Source organism: Calypte anna, chromosome 2 (assembly GCF_003957555.1).
Source record: "Calypte anna isolate BGI_N300 chromosome 2, bCalAnn1_v1.p, whole genome shotgun sequence".
Taxonomy (NCBI): Eukaryota; Metazoa; Chordata; class Aves; order Apodiformes; family Trochilidae; genus Calypte; species Calypte anna.
The window spans coordinates 5,601,910-5,622,037 of NC_044245.1; the positions used below are offsets into that span (position 1 = coordinate 5,601,910).

The 20,128-nt window shown below is 44.9% G+C and overlaps 1 protein-coding gene across 1 annotated transcript in view; it reads left to right on the plus strand.

Annotated features, from left to right (window-relative positions):
• The first annotated feature begins 1,085 nt into the window (after nt 1-1,085).
• OXSR1 (oxidative stress responsive kinase 1) overlaps nt 1,086-20,128 on the plus strand; it is an 84,798-nt gene continuing 65,755 nt past the window's right edge. Inside the window, exon 1 of the mRNA XM_030446080.1 lies at nt 1,086-1,372. Within this exon, the coding sequence (XP_030301940.1) occupies nt 1,303-1,372 (70 nt within the window). The 5' untranslated portion in view covers nt 1,086-1,302. The remainder of the gene's footprint in view (nt 1,373-20,128) is intronic.

Sequence of the window (20,128 nt, forward strand, 5' to 3'; positions counted from 1 at the left end):
CATAATTCATGTTGTGTTTTTTTTTCTCCACTGAGCAGCAGATGTACTTCTGAATGCACCCAGATCACCAAACATCCAGTTTTGGACTTGAGGGTCATGATCCATAGGATAAGGGTGTTGGCCATATCCATGAATGTTAAAATTGCAGTGTGGAGTGAGCAGAAGCATCCAGCAGCTGGGAAATTGGAGAACTGCTCATCCTGAGAGACGATGAAGAGAAATCCAGACCTTCATACCCATTGTAACCCCCAGAACTATTTTAAAATGCGGAATGTGGATCCCTGGAGCACCCAGCTCCACACCTGCTCACCACAGGCCTGCAGCTGGTGGGGAAAGAGAAAGAGGAGACACTGGCTTGGCTTGCTTTGGCTGGGGATTTAAAACAAATCCGAACAAGGCCACTCCATCGCTTTCCATCCTTCCGTGGGTTCCAAGGTCTCCAGCACACCACGGAACCCTCCCGCCTCTGAATTCCCCTCACAGAAGGCCCAGGCCCCACGCCAGGCCCTGGGTGCTTCACCAGTCAGCTGCTCCCAGGTTTTGGGGGGCTGCTGGCACAAGGCCTGCTCGCACCATCCTGTCTCTGAATTCCCCTCACGGCACGCCCAGGCCCCACGCCAGGCCCCGTCCGCCCCTTCCCGCCGCTCCACGGCCTTCGCTCCCGGACACGCTCAGAGGCCCCGCAAGCTCTGGAGAAGGAGGAGCTGTGATTGACAGCTTGCCAGCCAATGGGAGCTGCGGACGCGGCCGTTGGCAGCCAATCACAGCACAGAGTTGCTCTTAAACTACCGCTTCTCCCGCCCCGTCCCTGAGGGCGGGGAAGATGTGGCCGGCCGCCATCTTGTGTGCGGCATCCCCGCCCTTCCCTTTCTCTCCCTTAAAGCCTCCTCCTTCCTCCTTCCTCCGCTCGCTTTAGGCAGCACGCCTTACCGGATCATCCCGCGGCGGCGGCGGTGAAAGCCTAATGAAGCGCGGCGGAGCGCTGGGCGAACGGCAGCGACGCGGGGCCGCCACGCTCAAGATGGCGGCGGGCGGCTCTCCCCCGCCGTGGCGGGCAGGGCGGGGCGTGCGTGCGCGGCGTGCGCGGGTGACGTTGGAGCGCTCTGGGCATGGGCAGGTGGAGGGAGCAGGCGAAGTTTGGCCGGCGGTAGCGGCGGAGGCAGCGGCGGGGTTGCGGGTGCCGCTGCCGGTGAGGGCTCGGGGGTAGCCGGGCAGGGGAGGGCAGGGCTGGGTCGGGTCTCTGCTCCCTCGCTCCTGCGTGGCACTCCCACTCGCGGCGCGGAGGGCGGGCGCGGCGCGGCCATGGCCGAGGACCCCAGCGCGCTGCCCTGGTCTATCAACAAGGATGACTACGAGCTGCAGGAGGTCATCGGTAAGCGGCGGCGGGGCGGGACGGGACGGGGACGCGGGGGCCTTGCCCGGCGTCTCTGCGCGCTGCGGAGGGGACACGGGGTGCACCTTGGCTGTAGGGGGGAATGGGGGTGTAGGGGGTCTGCGTATGTCCGCTGAGGGAAGTGTGGAGGGGTCTGTCCCCCTCTCAGGTGAGGAGGGGTCTTGCCCCACATCCCCTTCATGGGGAGCGAGTGTGTGTCCCCTACCCCCTGTGTGACTGTGGAGGGTGTGAGGAGCGTCTGCTCTTCCCCATCCCGAGGGCTGTGGGAAGGAGACCGCTTTGCTGAGGGGGATTCCGCCCCTTTTAGCGAGGGAAATGAGTGTCTGGTGGGTGTCTACCCCCTGCCCTCACTCCAAGGGGGGTACTTGGGGGCTCAGTACGCCTTTCTCCCCCCGGGGTGGGCTCTCCGTGTTCAGGGGGTCGGACCTCGGACTCCCCTTCTGCGGTGTCTCCCGGGGGGCTGCTCCCCCTCCTCTGGGCTGTCCGGGACCTACAGGGGGGGGGGGCGAGGGTCTCCCTTACCCCCAGCAGAGACCGGGGGGCACCCTCCTGGCAGGGCTTCACCTCCAGTCTCCTCCTCGCTGTGTGCATCTCCTCATGGGGAGGGGGTCCGGGCTATGAGGGGGCTCTGTGACCTCTGGGATGTGCTGGGCGGGAGGTGATCGGCAAAGAGCAAACTCCAGAGTTTAGGTGGGATTTATCCATCCCGGGCACCCTCGTTCCTTGTGGGGCGGCAGGAGGGGGAGGTGTTGGGGGTGCGGTTTCAGAGCCCCGCGTTGCTTTGGTCTGTGCTGGGGACAGAGGGTTTTGCGGTGCCTCCGAACGAGCCTTTTATCCTGGGGTTTTTGGCTGCTGCTGCGGTGAATTTTCATTCATTGTCCTCACAGCTCGAGGCCCTGGCCCCTGCTCTCTCTCTTTCTCTCTCTCTGTCTCTCCATTAAATGATTTTTCTTTTTCTCCCTGACTCTCTCTTGACTTTAAACTGCACAGTTAGCAGAGGCCTCCCGCTGTACTGATTTATTGGCTGTCTCAACCATTTTGTTAGGGTATGCGTTTGAGGGATATATTGCTCTAGGGCGAGTGTGTGACACATCCGAGGTGGTGCTACAGGTGACTCTAAGGTCAGTGCTCCTTGTCTCACTCTCCGGAGGTATGAAATAAAGCAGGAGGTGGCAGGGCAGGCTCCTGGCTAAAAGCTTGTAGGAAGGTGGGTAGTTTTTAGAGGAATCTTTGTGGAGTGCTTTTATTTGAAGTTTATAAATGACGTAGCACTATCATGCCCAGCCTTCTGTCTCTGCCTCACGAGGAGACCGGTTTTCTGTTAAGGAGGGTGGGAGAGTTGGTGAAAATGCTGTTTTAAGAGATTAAATTCTTGGCATTGTTTAAAAGTAGGAAGGAACTAAAGCTGTGGAGGGGGGGAAATCCTTCTGAAAATCCCTGTTGCTTTGTCGAATCAGGCTTTGTCCTCTCCTTTTGCTCAATAGGAGCAGCAGTGCTTTAGGAAGAAGACAAACTCTGCTTAAGAAAAAAGGAAAGTGGAATCTTACAGTTCAGCCCTTTAAACCTTCTTTGGAAAATGCACCCCGGGGAGGAAAATGTTCAGCCTCTTTGAGGAGCAGGAGATAAAGGTGTGAAGAGGAAGGGGGAGAACATGCCACCCATTCCCCAGGGAAGAGAAATTAAATCCATGTGTGTAGGAAATGCTTTTTTTCTTTTCCTTGGGAGCCTACAAAGGGGTACCCTGATGTCACAAACCATGTTTTTTGAGCTTGACTATCCAATGAGAGGAAGTGAGCAGACCATCTGAGAATGTAACTGGGGAGCAGGGTGGGATGGAAACGAAAGGGAATATAAATGTACTTCTGCTGCTAGAAGAACTTGCTGCTGAAGATGCACATCCTACAGCCTCAAAGCAGATGTGTTGTCTGCTCATGTTAGCTGACAGAACATGTGAGAGAAAGCAGGGAAGAAGTACGTTATTTCTTCTGTCTTTTCCCTGTCCCTCTGTAAACCAAGTTTCTGGATCTTGCTTGTGCACTGAAAGATTGTGTTAGTGTTATGGTGTGTGATGGAGTTTGTGTGTATTGAATGTGTGTGCTCAAATGTGTGTATTGCAAACATTATTTCTCTTTTTAACTTTCCTCTTCCCCACCCACTCCCTCCCTTACTCATTGGCATGTCTGCCAGTGTCCTGGATGGAGATGTGACCTGAGGTTCTTAGCACGTGTATGATCTGTGGCACAAAATGTCACTGTTAACTGAGCTGGACTGACTTGCCTCCAGCTTCATGTCTCCTGTAAACCTCAAGGGTGGTGTGGCTTTTTTAACTACTTCTGTAGAGCTGTAAAAGTCTTCTAGCAGGGAACAAACAGGCATCCTAGTGTGGAAAGAGATGAACCTTGCACTGGTGCTTTTAAAGGCACCAGTGAGAAACATTGCTCTTTAGATTTAGAGTCTGACAGTCAGTAGATTACCAGCTCAGCTATTTTTCCACATCAGAATAAGGGAAATCCATGCATAGTCCAGTTCCTTAATTTGTGGTGGTTTTGCCTGAAAACCCCCCATGTGTGGTTTTTGTTTGATGTGGGTGGCTCCATACCACTTTGGTGCAGGGACTGAAAGAGCAAGTTTTCTATCTGCAAAGAGAACTTCTCTTGTTAAACTGCCCTCCTGATTCTGGCTAATACTAAAAAAAAAAAATTACTCAGCACTGGGAATGACTCACACTGTTATAAAGGTATGGATTAATGCCTGCATTTATTATTCTTGGTTAGTGTTAGTAACTGCTGAGTAGCCTTCTTAGGTTAAAAAATCTTCTGTTCCACTGAATCAAGGAACCTTGCTCAGGATAAGAACTTGACTTTCATTAAAGGATAAAATGGAGTTGGGGTGGGAAAAGCAATTTATTAAGCATTTCTGTGGAATGTATCCCCAGAGCAGAAATAGTCTGCTGGTGAATACCACCTCTGGAGGCACCTAAATTCTCATCTTAAAAGCAAAATGTAGCCTGTGCTAGTGGCTGTGAAAGTGGTGGTCTGGGTGTGGATTGCATATAAATCATAGCAGGTGTCTTTTTGAAGCCTGAAAAAAAAATATAATTGACCTCATGCTGCTTCTGCTGATCAGATGCTCACACACATGGGTTCTCACAATTCCTGTTGGAAATGCTGGTAGCAGTAGTGAAGTTGATTGGAACTGGGTCATTCTCATTTTGCTACTTTTTTGGGCAGAGGAGAGCTGTGCTGGCTGTGACTGTTTGATTTAGGAGCATCCTCTCTGCTGTGAATGCTCTGTGCCAGAAACGGAAGATAAATTAGTGGTGGGAGTGCTCCTGTGCTCTGTTCCTGTGCCCTTTTTCCCCTGACAGATTCCTTCAGAGTGATGAGGACAGGGCAGGCCAGGCTGCACAAACAGATGTGGTGGGAGTTTCTTCTCCCCTCAGAAATCAAGCTTGGATTGAAAATTGAAGTAACCATTTACTCAACGATTAGGTTTTGTAATGAGTGTGGTTCTTGGAGCTTATGAGTTGGGCTTTGCCTGGGAACACATTTAACCTTTGGAGTTGAATATTTAGATTTCTAGCCATGTCCTCCCCAAGCTGTATGTGTGAGCTCATGTATGCCTGTGTGGGAGTAATTTTCTTTTGCAGGTATAGAGGAATGTCTTAGAATTAGGGTTTCTGCTTCTCTAAATTTTACTTAAATGTTTGTGTCACCCATCTTGTACTTGGATAGTAGTCTCACCTACTGGAAAAGCACTGAAAAGAGCAGCCTGTAAGTACTTGCCAGGCGTGATCAAAGTCTTAGGGTGTAAAAGCCATGGTGGAATGGGAGGTTCTTGTCCAATGTTAACTTTTTAGGTTACTTTTTTTAAGCTTGGTGGTTTTTTTTTTTTAACCTACATGCTTGTTGCAGTCAGTTTCATATGCCTATTTAAAATCCATTCAAGAAAAATGTTACACTCTGTAAAATATAACTGCTTGAGAACTGAATTGAGTGTTTAGACTTCAGTCTTGCTGCCATATGTTTTGTTTTAGCATTTCCTCACAGATTCCCACTCCTCCCCCCCAGCCTAGCTAAACAAAACTGATTCCTACAGTGAATTCCCAGTATTCAGGCTGGTTAATTCATTTGAAGACTTGGTATGTGTGCTTCTTTGTGAACTTTTTCCTACTAAAGCTGGTAAAAAAGCCTTTTTGTTGTTTTATAGTATGTTAAAACTTATATAGAATTATCTTTGGGCAGATGTAGATTTTCTTTTTTTCCCCAAAACATTAGCAGTCATTTGTAATACTTGTTCTGCTTGGGCACTGATGTGGGCGATGCTCATTACCACAGTTTCTCAGCTGCTTTGACACAGACAAATACATTTTCTTGTCTATTCCTGAGTGAGATTGAATAGCTAGGAAACTCCTGCATCCAGGCTGCTTTTCCTCTGAATATTTGGCACACCTCATTTCTTTTAGACCTTTGATACCATTGCTGTGCTAGAATAGGGCTGAACTGAGTTTAGCTTCACCTCTTGGGAAGTGAAAAATAAAGGTGTTCAGTTGTGTCTTTGTTTGGTGCTTCTGTTGATTGCTTTCATGATGGGGAGGAGGATAAAATGCACAAGGAAGCAGACTAAGGACATACAAAATCCAGCAGTAGTGTTAGAGGCTGGCTGGGAAAAATCCATTGTTGTCATCAAAGCTGATTTGTGGGGAGGACACAGATAGTTCCCACTGCTTTTGGCTATTCTGAAGTATTAAAAAAAAAAAAAGCACCACCAAACCCAAACCACATGGAGTGTTTCATGTGGAAGTAGTTCACTTTCCTGTGGTTGGTTTCTGTGTGGTAGTTGCTTCCAGTACTGCTAGGTTCCTGGACTGATTAATATTTAACACTTCCATTTCTCAAGAACTCCCTTTAAATAGTTTCAATTTAATGCAAATATCTCGGCTGGTGCAGGGAGATTTGGATGTGCTGTGTCCCTGAGCACACCTGAGGAGGGGTGTACGTGCTGGCTGACAAATGCATGCCTGGGAGGCTTCTTCCTTCTGCAGCTAATGAAATCTTGGAGAGCATCAACTCTTCCTCAGAACATTTGTCTATTTAAACTTGGCAGCACCTACTTTTTTTCTGAGTGTTACCAGCTTGCCGCCCAGTCAATGTCTAGAGATGCACTTGTGAAAAGTTGGAGCTGTTTAAAATGCTGGGCAGTAACAACAGTTTGTACTGCTGATTGTGTAAGAGTTGTGAAAAACTTCATTTTGGTCAAATTTGCTAGTGAGATTTCCCCCAAAATGCATGATAGCCATCATAAATCTCTGATGCAGTAAATTAGCTGTGGACATGCTAATGATGTGCTTGTAAGCTCAGTGTTATTTAACTTTCTTAATAGGAAGAGACAGACTTGAGAGCTTTGTGGGTGCAGAAGAATAGCTGTTAGAGCAGTGGAATTTGGCATTGCAGAATCTTTGAAATATCAGGATCCTGAGAATTCCCAGATGAGTTTAGCCTATTACCCTGTGCTCCCTTTGAAATCCAACGGAGATGCAGACGCAAAGAATGTGGCTTTCCAAGTTGCTGCAGTTTCCTGTGACTTCACCTAGGGCTGTTCAGTCTTGACATTTGTAAAAAAAAAAATAAATATCAAGCTCAGTTTGTCTTCCTAGCAGCCATGTGGGAAAGTCTCAGAGGAAGGGGTAGGTCCCTGACTGACAGGCAGTCCAGGCTCTTTATCAGAAGGTCATTGCTGCTGGTGTAGGAGAGATGTGGTACCTCTGATGTGCAAAATAATGCTGAGGAAGTGAGCTAAGTTCTAAGAGCAAAATTAAAGGTGTGTGAGTAAGACAAGATCACTGCAGCAAATAGTGTAAATGCAGCTAAATGACAACAGGGTTACAGGTACCAGAGTAGGTCCATGATGCCATTTCAGTATTTCTCGTGTTCGTCTTGTGCATGAATACAAATGCAGTGTGGGATTCTGTCAGTTTGAGCCCTTAGGTTGTCTGAGTTCACCCTGAAACACTGCTCATGTGTGGGGTTTTCATGTGAGACATCACAGCCTCCACAGTCCTTGTTTTTGACCAGGTTATGTGCTTGTGTCCTGTAGTACAATAAGGTGGGGATTTGTGGTGATCCAGGTGGAGAAAGGAAAAAACCATTTTTTTTTTCACTCCTACTCAATAGCTACCATACCAATGTTTTATATTAGCAATACAACACAACAGCAGTGTTTTGTTTTGTTTTTTTCCAAGGCCTTCCTTTCACTACTCCCCAAGGTTCTTGAAGACTGGTGTTTCCTGATGTGAATGCTGGACAGCACACAGAACTTTTTCTTAACACAGATTTTCTTGCAATTAAGAGAAATTTCACCCCAGAAAAAAAAAACAGTTGCAATAGTTGGTTCACCAGACTGAAAAATAAGTCTCATACAAGGATTTTTTACACCTGTTTCATTTGTACAATGGAAAGTCTTCAGGGGACAACTGTCTGCCAGTCTTGAAGGCTTCACAAGTCTGATCCATGAATGAAGTGCAGAGTAAAATCAGAGCACTGATTCATCTCCTTCCCAAATCACCAAATTAACTGAGTCTTCCCTCCACCTCCCACCCCTTAAATATTCATACAGCTTGTACAGCATGCTTGTGAAACAACACTTCCAAACACTTAACTCAGTTGAATTAAAATGCATTTTTGAGGCAATACTAAAAAGCTCTTCTGAATGAGGTTCTGGTTTCTGGCCAGTTTTAAATTTTCTGCCCCATCCATTTTGTCTTGAGAGCTACTGAGCTGCAGGTAGGGGAGAGAAAATATTCTTGTTTTGCTTCTATTCACTCTTTCATGCTAAACTGACTTTATGCCATTCTCCCAAATGGATATTTCCTTCAGGCAGGAAATGAGCCTATGTAAATTCATCCTGGAGAGAGAAGGTAGAGCAGCTGTTAAAGAATAGTGTGAGCTGAAATATGTTGATGATCATCTCTTACTGTAGTGAATTCTTGGCTTTTGCCAAAATTTTAGGGCTTTATAGTAATGAATGGCAATTTAAGCAAAAGCTTTACTCTTTACTGCTAGCACCTTGCTATTAATAAAGCTCTGTGGGAGGATGCTGTTTCTTTTTCATCCATCTACAGAACTGTTAAGTTAAAAATGCAGAGTAAAATTTTGACCTTGAGTACCCTCCTGAGTCTTTTGGTAAGATCTGAGGATGTGGCTTGCCCTGTGGTGTCCCCTGCAACCTTATTGTGTGGAAGAGGTTAAGTTGCAGTTTGTCTTAGAGCAGAGTTAATTGACAACTTTTACAGTTTTTGTTGCGTTTGTGTGGGGTTTTTTTGTTGTTTTTTTTTAGAGGGGAGAGTGTTGTCAAGTAGGAAATTGTTCCAAAAAACCCCTAAAATTGTTAACAGAGAATTTTATTGCCATGCTTGAGGTCAGTGTGTGGGATTATTGAATTTTCTGACAATGCAGCTATGTTTTGTAAAACTGAAGGGGTTTTTTTAAACATTGGGTTGAAGCTCTGTAGTTACCATTGGACAGGTTATGCATTTTCTTTTTCAGTGAGGTCTAGTTAAGCTGTTGCTCATTTTTGGTCTTCCGGGGATTTTAGGTCTGTTTTCTTGGGTTCCAGGATTTGTTCCAGCTCTCTGAAAACGAACCTTTGGAAAGAGTGCAGAGAGTAGTAGAAAATGGTAGCATTTGAGAAGTGAGAGAGCAACTTAATAGCTGTGGGATGAGAGCCTCTCAAGAATATTTTTAAGAAAATCAATTGGCTGTGCTCAGAGCTGATACCTGTTGAGGTAAATGGGGCAGCAAAACAGCAGTCAGGCAGTTCAGGCCATCTCCATCTTCAGGTGGATAACACAATATTAGGTTATTGTGGTGGCTTAAAAATTAATAAAGAAGATGCTTCTTGTCATGGGGTAAACACCTTTCCTGCAAAGTCCCCAGGGGTGAATTTCATTATGTCAATTTTCAGGTCACAAGCTGCTGTCACTTATTTTTTTTGCAGAGATGCAGACCCAGAAAGGACTGCTGGGGTCAGGGAGTCCAGTTCCCTGCTATAGCTGATGCCAAATTGTATAATCTCTATACCAAATTAATGAGGGCTTGTATTTGAAATGGCTCATGGGGGGATTACAGGCACATGTTCTATTAAATGCTCGAACCTTCCTGTGACCCTGTCAGTGCTGGATGAAACAGCTGCTTAATGGATTCCCTGTGACAGTGGGAAGTAACAATGCCTTCTCTCTTATAGCTTGTGTTTTTTGGTGCTTTCCTGATGCTGCTTGCTTTATGTTCAGGCTGTATCTGCAAAGAACATGTCCCAGTGAAGACATGGGTGACCTGCAGCTTGGTGTTCATTCTGTCTCCAAACCTTAAATGCCTTGGGGACAAGTTGTCTCCATTTTGTGAGTCCTTAGGATCTGCTAGCTGAACCTGAGTCCTTTGGAAACTTGGTGTTATATGTCCTCACCTGTAAGAACTTTACCTCCTAGACCATTTAGTTGTGAACTTCCTTCTGTCCCTCACCTTGTGAGGCAGTGTACCAGACCTGTTGAAAGCTGAGGCTCATCCTTTCACTAAAATAAAAATTGTAATTCGAGATGCCAAATACTTTCTAATAAATAATTGGTATTAACAGCTAAGAAATACTTGGGTATTAGCCTACAGAAGACTGTACTCCACTGGAAGAAAGTGTCCTGAGCATGAACTCTTTTCTTGTTGAACAACTCACTGGTGCAGATCTTTTTTTGAACAGATGATGGATGGACTTAGCAGCCTGAGCATAGTTATTTGTCCAGATCCTGAGGCTCAAGATGGTTCTCATTACTCTTGGTTTGAAGAATGTAATTTTAACCACTGGGCTAATCTTGTGTGTGCTGAATACACTCATAGATGCAGAAAAGATTTGTTCAAGCTATTTCCTGAAAAGAAAAGATAATAGCCTTCAAGAGAGGACATATCTGATACTTAAAAGCTTATTTACCTAAAATAACCACTGTACTATCAAACATCTGCACTGTATGCAGACAGAGTGTTCTGTTTAGTGGAATCCTGGCCAAATAAAATATCCTCTACAGTTGACAATTACAGTTGAAACAGAGTTCAGAGATAAAAAGGTTTGGAGGGAAGAAAGGAGAGCACTGGTTTGGCTACTGTACCAGGGCTGTGTTTTGAGCCTTGGTAATACCTGATGACAGCCAGCATGATATTTACATTGCTGCATATACCATAAAGACAACTGACAGTGATTAAAAGGGAAGGATAAACCTTCTCCAGTAATATTGCTGTGTTTGGAAATCAGATGTTTTGAGTCTGCTTTCCATCGTGTAGAGTTAGCGCTGCATAACTGCAGTGCTCTTTAAATTAGCCAGAGATGCTGGCACAAAATCAAATAAATATAATTGGTTTCAAACTGAAAATCTAATTTAGGCATGCTAATAGCATCTTAAGTAAATGTGGCAGGTCGTGCAGGACTTGTGTAACTGGCCCTTGGAGCTTTCTGAAGTTACTGCCACGGGGAAAACTGTCACAAGAGGCTTTCTCCAAATCACCTGGGCACCTTGGGCAGCCAGAGGACATTTGGGTTTTCTGGGGAGCTTCTGGTCAGACTGTCAGGGTGTCAGTAGTGTTTCTCTACTTTTTAAGGAGAGCTTCAGGTTATATCATACCTGGTTAAGGGCATGATGGGGGTGTATGCTAATTTGAATTAATTTGGAGTTCCCCAAGGGCTGCAGGAGATCAGGCATACAGTCAGTAGCAGCACCCTCTGCTATGCTTTGCTTGCTTACAGTCAGTGAGGAGAATATCAGATCAGCTGATACTTGCCCCTGTTATTCTTTCTGCTGATATAATCTATAACCATTTTTTTTTCCTCTTTTCTTTTTTTTTTCCTTGCATTTCTTGTTCTGGAGCAGAGTGAACACCTGGGGGGCTGCAGCTCTTTGCTGTGTTCAGCAGGGAGGCAGCTGAAATCCTGGCTCAGCAGCATGCACTATGAACTGGTGACTGTAGGTGAAGCTGTGCAGTGGTGAAATCAAGCAGCAAAGTGACCCAGTGACAATTTTGTCAAGATATCTTGCTGGCAGACCCTATTCCTCACACTTGGTTCCAGTCCTGGCCTGTGTTACACTGACAGGCTGACTGTTCTCCCTCCACCTCTGTTAGTTCTGTGCTTAGGCTGTAAGGATTCCCAACTGAAATGTTTGCTGAAGGTGGGAAAACAGATGACCTTTTTCTGTGTTCAGGGCCTAAGAGATATCGAAAGAGTTTAAAGAGAACAATGCAGCGTGGGGTGGGGTGAAAATTTCCACAAGACTCCCCTTCCTTTCTTCAGAAACTTTGGCATTGAATCGTGCAGTTTACAGTAGCTGGATCTCCCCAGCTTAGAAATCAGAGAGTCATTTATTTATAAAGTGGAGTTGGATGGGGCCATGGGGAGATGCACCCAGCCCCGGCTATTGTGTCTCAGTTGCTGATGGTCCTGATGGCTCATTTCTTACAAGTGACTGGATTTGGGTTTGTCTTCCTCATTTTGAGTTCATTAGCTGAATTAGACCTGGCCAGCAAGTCTGCAATGTTGAAGTATTTCTGTATTGATGGACCACTGGAGGGGAAGCATGTTTAAACAAGTGCTGGCAGCACTGTGTCATCTTTACTGGTTTATCATCACTCTCTGCTCTTCACAGAGCATTAGGAATCCTGAAAGACAATGTCTTACATGGGCAGAAACCTCTGAGCTCTGAACACAGCAATTGAGTTTCAGTGGTGTTGTCAACAATGAGAGCTCTCATCAGGATGGTGAATAATTCACTGTCAGCAAGCTTATGTGCAGTTCAACTATTTTGGCTGTATTTCTAATTTGACAGCTGAGTTTGAGAATTCTGCTTCTCCTGATTTTTTTTAAAAATTCTTTGAGCATGCTGTGTTAATGCTGGAATATTAGTTTTCTGTTGAACACTGCAGGTACAAACATGAAATGATTAAGCAAAGATTCTGAGGTTATGGGAAAAACATGAAATTGAGTCATAGCAACATAAATCCCTAAGGTGAGCACCATTTGAAATAAATCATCCCGCATCTTGCTGAGAATTGCAAACTACTTGAGCTCTGGCTATGCTGGAATAAGTGACCAGGGTTGTTATGAAGTTATACACCTGTGATTTCAATGACACAAACATAGGATTTCAGGAGTAATAATTGGTTTTGTCCCATTCCTTCTTCCAATTCTTTTATTAAAAAGTCTAGACTGTAGTCATCAGATGTGCTGGTGTGAAATAGAAGTAATTTGTATTTAGTCTTAATTCTGTGCCTGGACATATTACCTCCCAATTATTACCTTATCTTAATAGGGTGGTGTCCAGCACATGCCCTGTGTCTTAATGTACCTCCAGTCATCTTTGGCTTGAACCCAGCTGAGTGTTTCCAGCTCAAGGTGAGCCAGAAAGAGGTCTGAGTGTGTTTCACTCAGTGGTGTGAGTTATGCTGTGCTGAAGGGTGGGGACACATTTTTGTCACTGAGCACGTGGAAATGAGAAGTTTCAGATGGATTTATTTAAAGCAGGGTTGAGCTATCCTTTTGAAAGCTTTTTCCTCAGAAATAAGAGGGCTGTTACTCTCTGGTATATTTGAGAGTTCAGCTGTTATGCCTGCCTGCAGGCAGTTAGTGGGGATTGCTGGTTTTCTTCCACCCCCAATATAGACTTTAAATTGGCTTCCTCAAACTGTTCAGTTAAATCTGCTTTTGCTTGCTGGTTTTGCTTATCCTTCTGTGTTATAATAGATGATTTATTTCTTCCCTGCACTGTATTAGCTGGTATTTCTTTCCCTCTTCTCTGTTCAGTGTCTTTCTACCTCCACTGTAAATCAAATATTGCATGACTGGAGTTGAGAGAGGGTGCCCCAAGTTAAGCCTGCCTTACTGCCTCTACCAGGGTTTTAAATAGGACATTGCCATGTAAAGCCCTGGTTTCTCTGTGGTAAATACTATTTGTAGTAAATCTCCATCAGGAATGAGTGGTGGAAAGGTCTAGGAGTGAGCAGGGCTTTGATGCAATTCTGAGAGCTCCCTGGGGGCAGATGCACCTCTGCACTCTTTGTGTTGCTGTGGGAGGGGAGCTCTTCTCAGTCTTAGGGTTTTGCAGCTTTTTTTTTTTGTTGTTGTTGGCCTTGAATTGCTCTGCCTTTTCGAACCAGGCACAGGAAAACTGACAGAATTCTCCCTTACTACTAGAAGCACCCAAGTGATCTTCCCACTGATTCAAGAATGTAACTTCTGCCATCATTAACATTTGCAACAGTCTTCCTACAACATTGGGTTGAATAAATGACATTTGCCTTTGAAAGCTTTCTCCTCACTGTGTAGCAGTTTGGTTTTATTGCTTTTTTTTTGGTCCCCTCTGTGGTAGTACTAGGAATGTGTGTGAATCCCATTTCAGATGCCCTTTGGTTCTGTTAATGTTATTTGTAACTGTTGATATGGATTGTATCTTGTATTTTGTAGTAGGAATTTGACATGTAGTAGGGAGATGGGGTGAAGAACTGTGACTGTATTTAAGAACCATTAACACTGCATTACTTTTCCTGAATGGTGGGGCTTGTGCCAGGAAGACTTTTGACAACCAGTGGACTCTTCTTACCAAGTCCTGCTTGGGGAAAGGAGTAATCCCATCCTGCCTTGCGTTGGCTACAAATTTAAGAATAGACTTTTTTGGTAGCTTTTTTCCAGAAGAATCTCTCTCACCAGAAACTTCAAATTAGGTAAAGGCAATAGAGGTTAAACTTTGGCTTCATAACCAACAGGCCTAACAATGCAAGATCAGTCAGACTGCAACTTAGTGTTTAATTTCTTGTTTAATTAGATCTGTATATGACCTGTGCTCTGTAAGAATACTTAAGAAATTCTACTGACAGTCTTGCAGCTTCTCATTTTATTACTGTCTTGTCCTTGTAAAGAGTCACTGTAGAGGTGAGATTCCCACGGCTCTTTGGCTTCAGTTTAAGGAGGTGAAGCATCTGGAGATGGAGGTTGCTGTCCCTGTGCCTGCAGTGGCAGATGTGAATTCTGAGCCTGTGTCCCTAAGCCTCTTGGGGTTTGGGTGTCCTGTCTGGGTGATCTGGAGTGAGGACCACATCTTTGTCACATCTTTGACTGAGAGACTTTTTGGTGGAGTGTGTGTACATGTGATTGCATTGCTGGATCTCCTTGTTGTTACAGATGTTCAGTCCCATAAAAAGATTTGAAGTGAAGCAGACTACTTCTCTTGCTGCTCCTGCAGCTAATCACTAGGGATGATTCTCTGCTTGGTGTAACCAACAAGGTGTAAGATAAACCTGTTGCGAGGTCATGTAAGAACCCACAGGACTTGGTTTTGATTTTTAATATATTTTTTTAATCTAAAACTGGTTACCTGGAACCTGAAAACTGTTGCCTGGTCCAGAGCAGCCTTGCAGGGAAGTGTTTTCTGTGCATTGTTCATAAGAGGAAAACCCAGGGGCACAATTACAAACGGAGCCTGCGTCACGAGCTGCTTTCTGGCACTGCTGCAGATAGTGGAGGATGGATTCCAGATCTCACTTAAAAATAGAGAGCCTGTGTGTGTTTGCTGGGGAATGGTGAAAGGAGTGGGCAGGATTGTGCAGAGGTGTTCAGCTAAACATGGTCTCATGCTGGAGGAGACTTAGGAGCTTGTCTTTAGCAGGACAGTCTGGGGGAGCCTTAAGGAACATGTTGCTCTCCTCAGCTACTGGGAAGTTATAGAAGAGGAGATGCTGGACTGACTCCCCAGAGGTACATGATGAAAGGTCGTTGTTGGGAGCAGTGTTGGGAAATCTGATGAGATAGTGAGTGGAAAAAAGCTTTACCGTGTGGGTGGTCAAATGCAGGAACAACCAAAAAGGTTGCAGAAATACCTGGTGTTGAAGGTATTAAAAATTAGACTGAATTTGATGCTAAGGAACCTGATCTAACTTGGGGTTTGGCCCTGTTTTTAGCAGGAGGGTGGACTAAAGATCTCCAGAGGTTCCTTCCAAGCTAAATTGCTTGTAACATAGGTGTGACCCTGGAAGAGAACATCTCTGTGGAGGGGATTTGATACCACATTAAGATCAGGACTGATTCTCCAAGACTGTTATGGAAGGTGTCCTCTGTTGACTACAACATCTGTGTGAGCAACTGAATTTCCTTGAAGTTTTCCCAGCTCCCAGGGTACCAGAAGTGGCATGGATTTAAGTTTTGGGCAGCAGTTCTGTGAACACTCTTCCTATGTGGCTCCTTACCATTGCTCATGGTGGGCAAATACTGCTGTAGAGCCAGGATTTGCTTGTGACCATTTGGCATGTCTGTTCCCATTGCTTAAGCAGAAATCTCTGCCAAAAGAACCTCTGGCTTCAATTGCATTTGCCTGGGAGGAGGCATCAGTGCAGTTCATCCCAGCCTTACTGGGAGAGCTGAAGTGTCCTTATGTGGCTGTGAAGATCCAGTTATCTTTGGAAACAGTGTATTTGAGCATGCCATGTCCTCTGGTCAGCCCCCTGTCTTCCTATGCCTTTCTAAGTAGCCTTAAAAATTGTTGGTTTTCATAGACTTTAACAGAGATCTCAGGGTTTGTTTTCCTTTTTTTTTTTTTTCAAAAAAAAAAGTTTCATATAAGGTATATGACAGCAAATAACTACAGAAGTGCTGGTGTCCAGCTTCCCTTGAAGGCTGCTGGTGGACTTTAGTGAGAAGTTTGTCTCAACTTGAAGTTCTGGCTAGAGCTCTGGATGCTGAAGGTACAGGGAATCTGGATGCAGAGGACTAGAGGAGATACCCTGGGAAATCAGGCTTCTCTGACTGCTCAGGGCCTATTTGGATTGAATTTTGTTTTCAGGGATTGGTTGTATTTCCTACAGAGCCATTTAGTCATAGGAACATGAAAGAAGCAAGGGTGAGAAAGGATATGTTTTCCTCCTTAGGCAGTGTTTCCTAAAGGAGGCCATGATCCTCTTCCCTAGGAATTTTGCAGCTGCTATCCTGAGGGTTGGAACTGGATCTGAGAGCCTACAGAGGCAAAAGCAGGGGGTATTAAACAGATCCTAATACCCACTTGGGATTTCTTTCCTCCTTCTCAGCCTTCAACAAAACGATTCTCTTGCTTTTCAGGAATGAAGCAGCAAGCATTTGGCCGTGCCCAGTTTTCATTGTTTTGTTAAGCTGTTATGCTGGAAGAGATTAACGAGGGAGCAAATTTTCTCCGAAAGCTGATCTTGGGAGAGGGAGGTGGAGGGAAGAGCCTGGGCACTGACCTTGATCAGAGTGTCTTGAGGGGAGGAAGCCTGAACTGAGCAGAGGAACATTAACCCAGTGCTGCCCACTGTGCTGCAGCTGAGCAGCCCAAGGGTCTGCAACTGGTGATGGTCTGAGCAGATCTGTGTCTGCTGGGGGACTTGGTTTGTCTCAGCGGTCCCACCCTGGCTTTTCTTCCTCCTTGAAGGTGGTTCATGGCAGCCAGGGGCTTAACACTTTGCTCCCTACCTTCCCCTGAATATTTGTTACCTGCTTCTAAAGTTCAAAAAACTTCCTTGCCAGCCTTTCTCATTTCTCTTTGTTGGGGTCCTCATCTCTGTCTGTGCTTGCTTTCACTTAATGTGTTCAGCATCCTTGCTGTTGCTTCTCTCCTTTCCATCTCTTGCCACTGTGGAATTTCATAAAGAAATGGTACAGCTGCAAAGCACCAAGTGGCCGTGTTGCTATGTTTTCTCTGCTCTTTGAAGAAGCATGGAAACCCCTCTTTGTTCAGCCTCAGAAGCACGGAGCTCCCAAGGAGCAGCTTGCTTGTGGCACATCCTGCTGCAGCTTGGCTTAATCCTTGCTTGATACGCTTTTGAGATTTCATTGTTTCTCTATAATTAAGTGCTATGAAGGAGCTGAAAGAAATGATGAATTATTAGCAGGAGAGAGGGGGGGAGTGGGGAGAGCAGGTGGTGATCGAACTGAAGAGAGCTGCCAGGGAAGTAGGAGCAGCAGGGAATTAAATGGGAGGAGTCTCGAGTTTGGATGATTCCCTGCCATGTGCCCAGAAGGATTAAGTTTGGGATTTCATTACTGTTCAAATAATGCCATACACTCGTAACAGATCAGGACCTTGTAGGCTGGGACACTGTCCAAACACTCAGTGGAAAGCAGTTTTAGCCCTGAAGTCCTAGTGAACATTGGTCAGGCAGGCTCGGGGACTAGGAAGGAGCTGTAGCATGCCTGGCCCTGCTTTCAATTAATTAGTCTGCAGCTATTGTTTCTTGTTGTAACAACTTAAAAAAATAAAACACAAAGCCATTCTTTGTATAGTCACTTCTCTAAAACCCTGGACTTCATTGTGGTCTTGTGAAAGATTTGGTTGACATCAGTGCTGTCGTGTCTGGACTGTAAGAAGCATCTCTGCCAGTCATGCTCACACCAGCTGGGTTTAACTGGCAGAGAATTCCTGGGACATCATGTTGGGGAGGGAAGCAGGTGTATGCTAAAGCCACTGCACAACTGAGATATCCAGAAAGAGTCTTTGAGCACAGTTACTCTTCTTGAGAACTTTGCAGGTAGCTTGGGAGATGAAAAGATGTAGTGTAGAGCTGACAGAAGAATGAAAAGGGTTGTGTGACAAGACAGTCCTCTGAGGTGCACAGTTGTATATCTTACAGCATCTGGTTTGTGTTTTCAGCCTCCATTTATTTCTGTGCCCCGAGACATCTAAAGAAAAATTATAATGCTGGTGTTTTGAATGTGTCAGAAGCAGCATTTCTGGGATCTAACTCTATGAAGGGATGATACAGGCACAAATGTTTGTTTTTTGTTTTGACTTCTAAAGGCTACCAACAGTGCTAGGAAATGCAGGCTTGCTTGTTTGTGCCTTTTGTCGCTACTTCTGCTGCTCCTATGGAGTCACTTGGTGTGTTTTCACTTTTCTCCCTCCAGAGGAGCAGCAGAAACATTTGGTACTGGGTGGCAGAGAGGGGCAGGTCAGTGCAACCCAGGATTCCCAGTCAGTGGGAATATGTCTGTACTGGGACAGCTGCTTTTGTACTGGAGTCTTCCTTCTTTTACCTACATGGCAAAGCAGCCATAGGGAGTGCACGTGGAGGTTTGCTTTTGGGATGTCTGTCCAGTGATTAATAATGTGTATTTCAGCCCTGCTCCTGGCAATCCATCCAAACTCAGCTGTCAAAATCTCTTCCCTTTGCCTTTTCTAAACATTTTTTCTAATGTCGTCCTAGACTCTTCCATCTTCCCCATCCTTTGCTTAAGACCCTGCTTATGGCACTCAAACCTTGTTTTCAAAGTCCCTTGTAAATCTACTTTATCTTGTTGCTATCCTTTTCTTCCACCTGAGTTTCTGGTAGCACTGTTTTTGTTTCTGCTATGAGTGCTCTGTGACAAAGAATCTGTGTGCAAGTAATAAATGGCCTCAGTCTTGAACTTCATAAAAACCCATTTGCTTCAAGAAATGGCACAGCTTTAGCAATATTTAGCACATTGCTGCCTTCTCCCATTAAAATGTAAACTCCTGAGTGTAGGGAATCAACTGGCAAGCTGAAGCTGTTGTCCAGGATACACTTGGAATGCCATCTAAAGTGAAATGGAGCTCATGTAGAAGGTACTGGTTGAAGATCAGAGGAACAGAGTCCCACAGTTCAGGGGTTTATGATTTATTTCAGTGTGACTTTGATGCAGTTTTTCCCTGGATGGCAAGCCCTTTCCACACCTGATACTTTGTCAGAGTTTGGTGATTTTGTGTGACTTGCTGCAGGAAGACTCTTGATGGTGGCTTCAGTAGCCTTTGTTTGAAGATGAGATGGAAAGGTTATCTGAACATGCTAGAAAAAAATAGCTTGCAAAAATATTGTGCCTGACGTATTGTGGCATCTGCAAGTAGGTTTTACAGTGTTAAGAACAGGAGAATTTGTTAAAAGAGGTGTTTTATTCCAAAATGCAAAATAGCAGTTCTTGTCTCCCTCATCAGCCCAAATGTTCTCAAGAGTTTTGTGATGAAGTAGTGAAGAAAATAGATGAGATTTTATTTTTAGTAGTTTTTTTTTTTTTTAAATAGTGGCAATAGGGAGCTCTTGAGCTATTTTCCACCTATCCTACCCCTTTTTTATTTGAATTTATTCCTTTCCAGTGATGTGTGTAAATGTGAGGAACCAAGGTCAGGGTACAAAGTAAAGCAGGAAAGTGTTTGAAATGTGACTGCTGCAACTATTTCTGGAGGCCATCAAATACAGGTTTAACATCAAATAAAATGATTTTAAGGCTTGCTGTTGCAAGCTCCTTTTGATATCAACAGGTATGATATTGCTGAGCAGGTGAAATACAAAACTGTTATCCCCATGTCTAGCATGGAAGACAGTGCCTTTTTCTCCTCTCAGAATTTAAATGTTCTGTGTTTTTTCAACCCAGACTGTGTGAGAACTGAAGCTGAACACACTTGAATTAATCCTACTTTGTGTCTTGGAGATGAGAACAGCAATTAGTACATAAAAATATCTGAAAAAATCTCAGTGCTGGTAGCAAAGAGCGTGGCTTGTTTTGACTCTGTGGGTGAACACATCAGGTTAAAAGTCTCTCTTAAAAGCAGATGAGAAGAATCATTCCTCTGTTGTAAGTAAGTTGGAGTCTGGAGGTTTTGTGTCTGCAGAGCTGTAGTGATCACTCCAAGATCCACTTGTTTGTGTTGGCTCAGCCCAGCACTTGGATTTTGTGGCTGAGCTGGCCCAAACT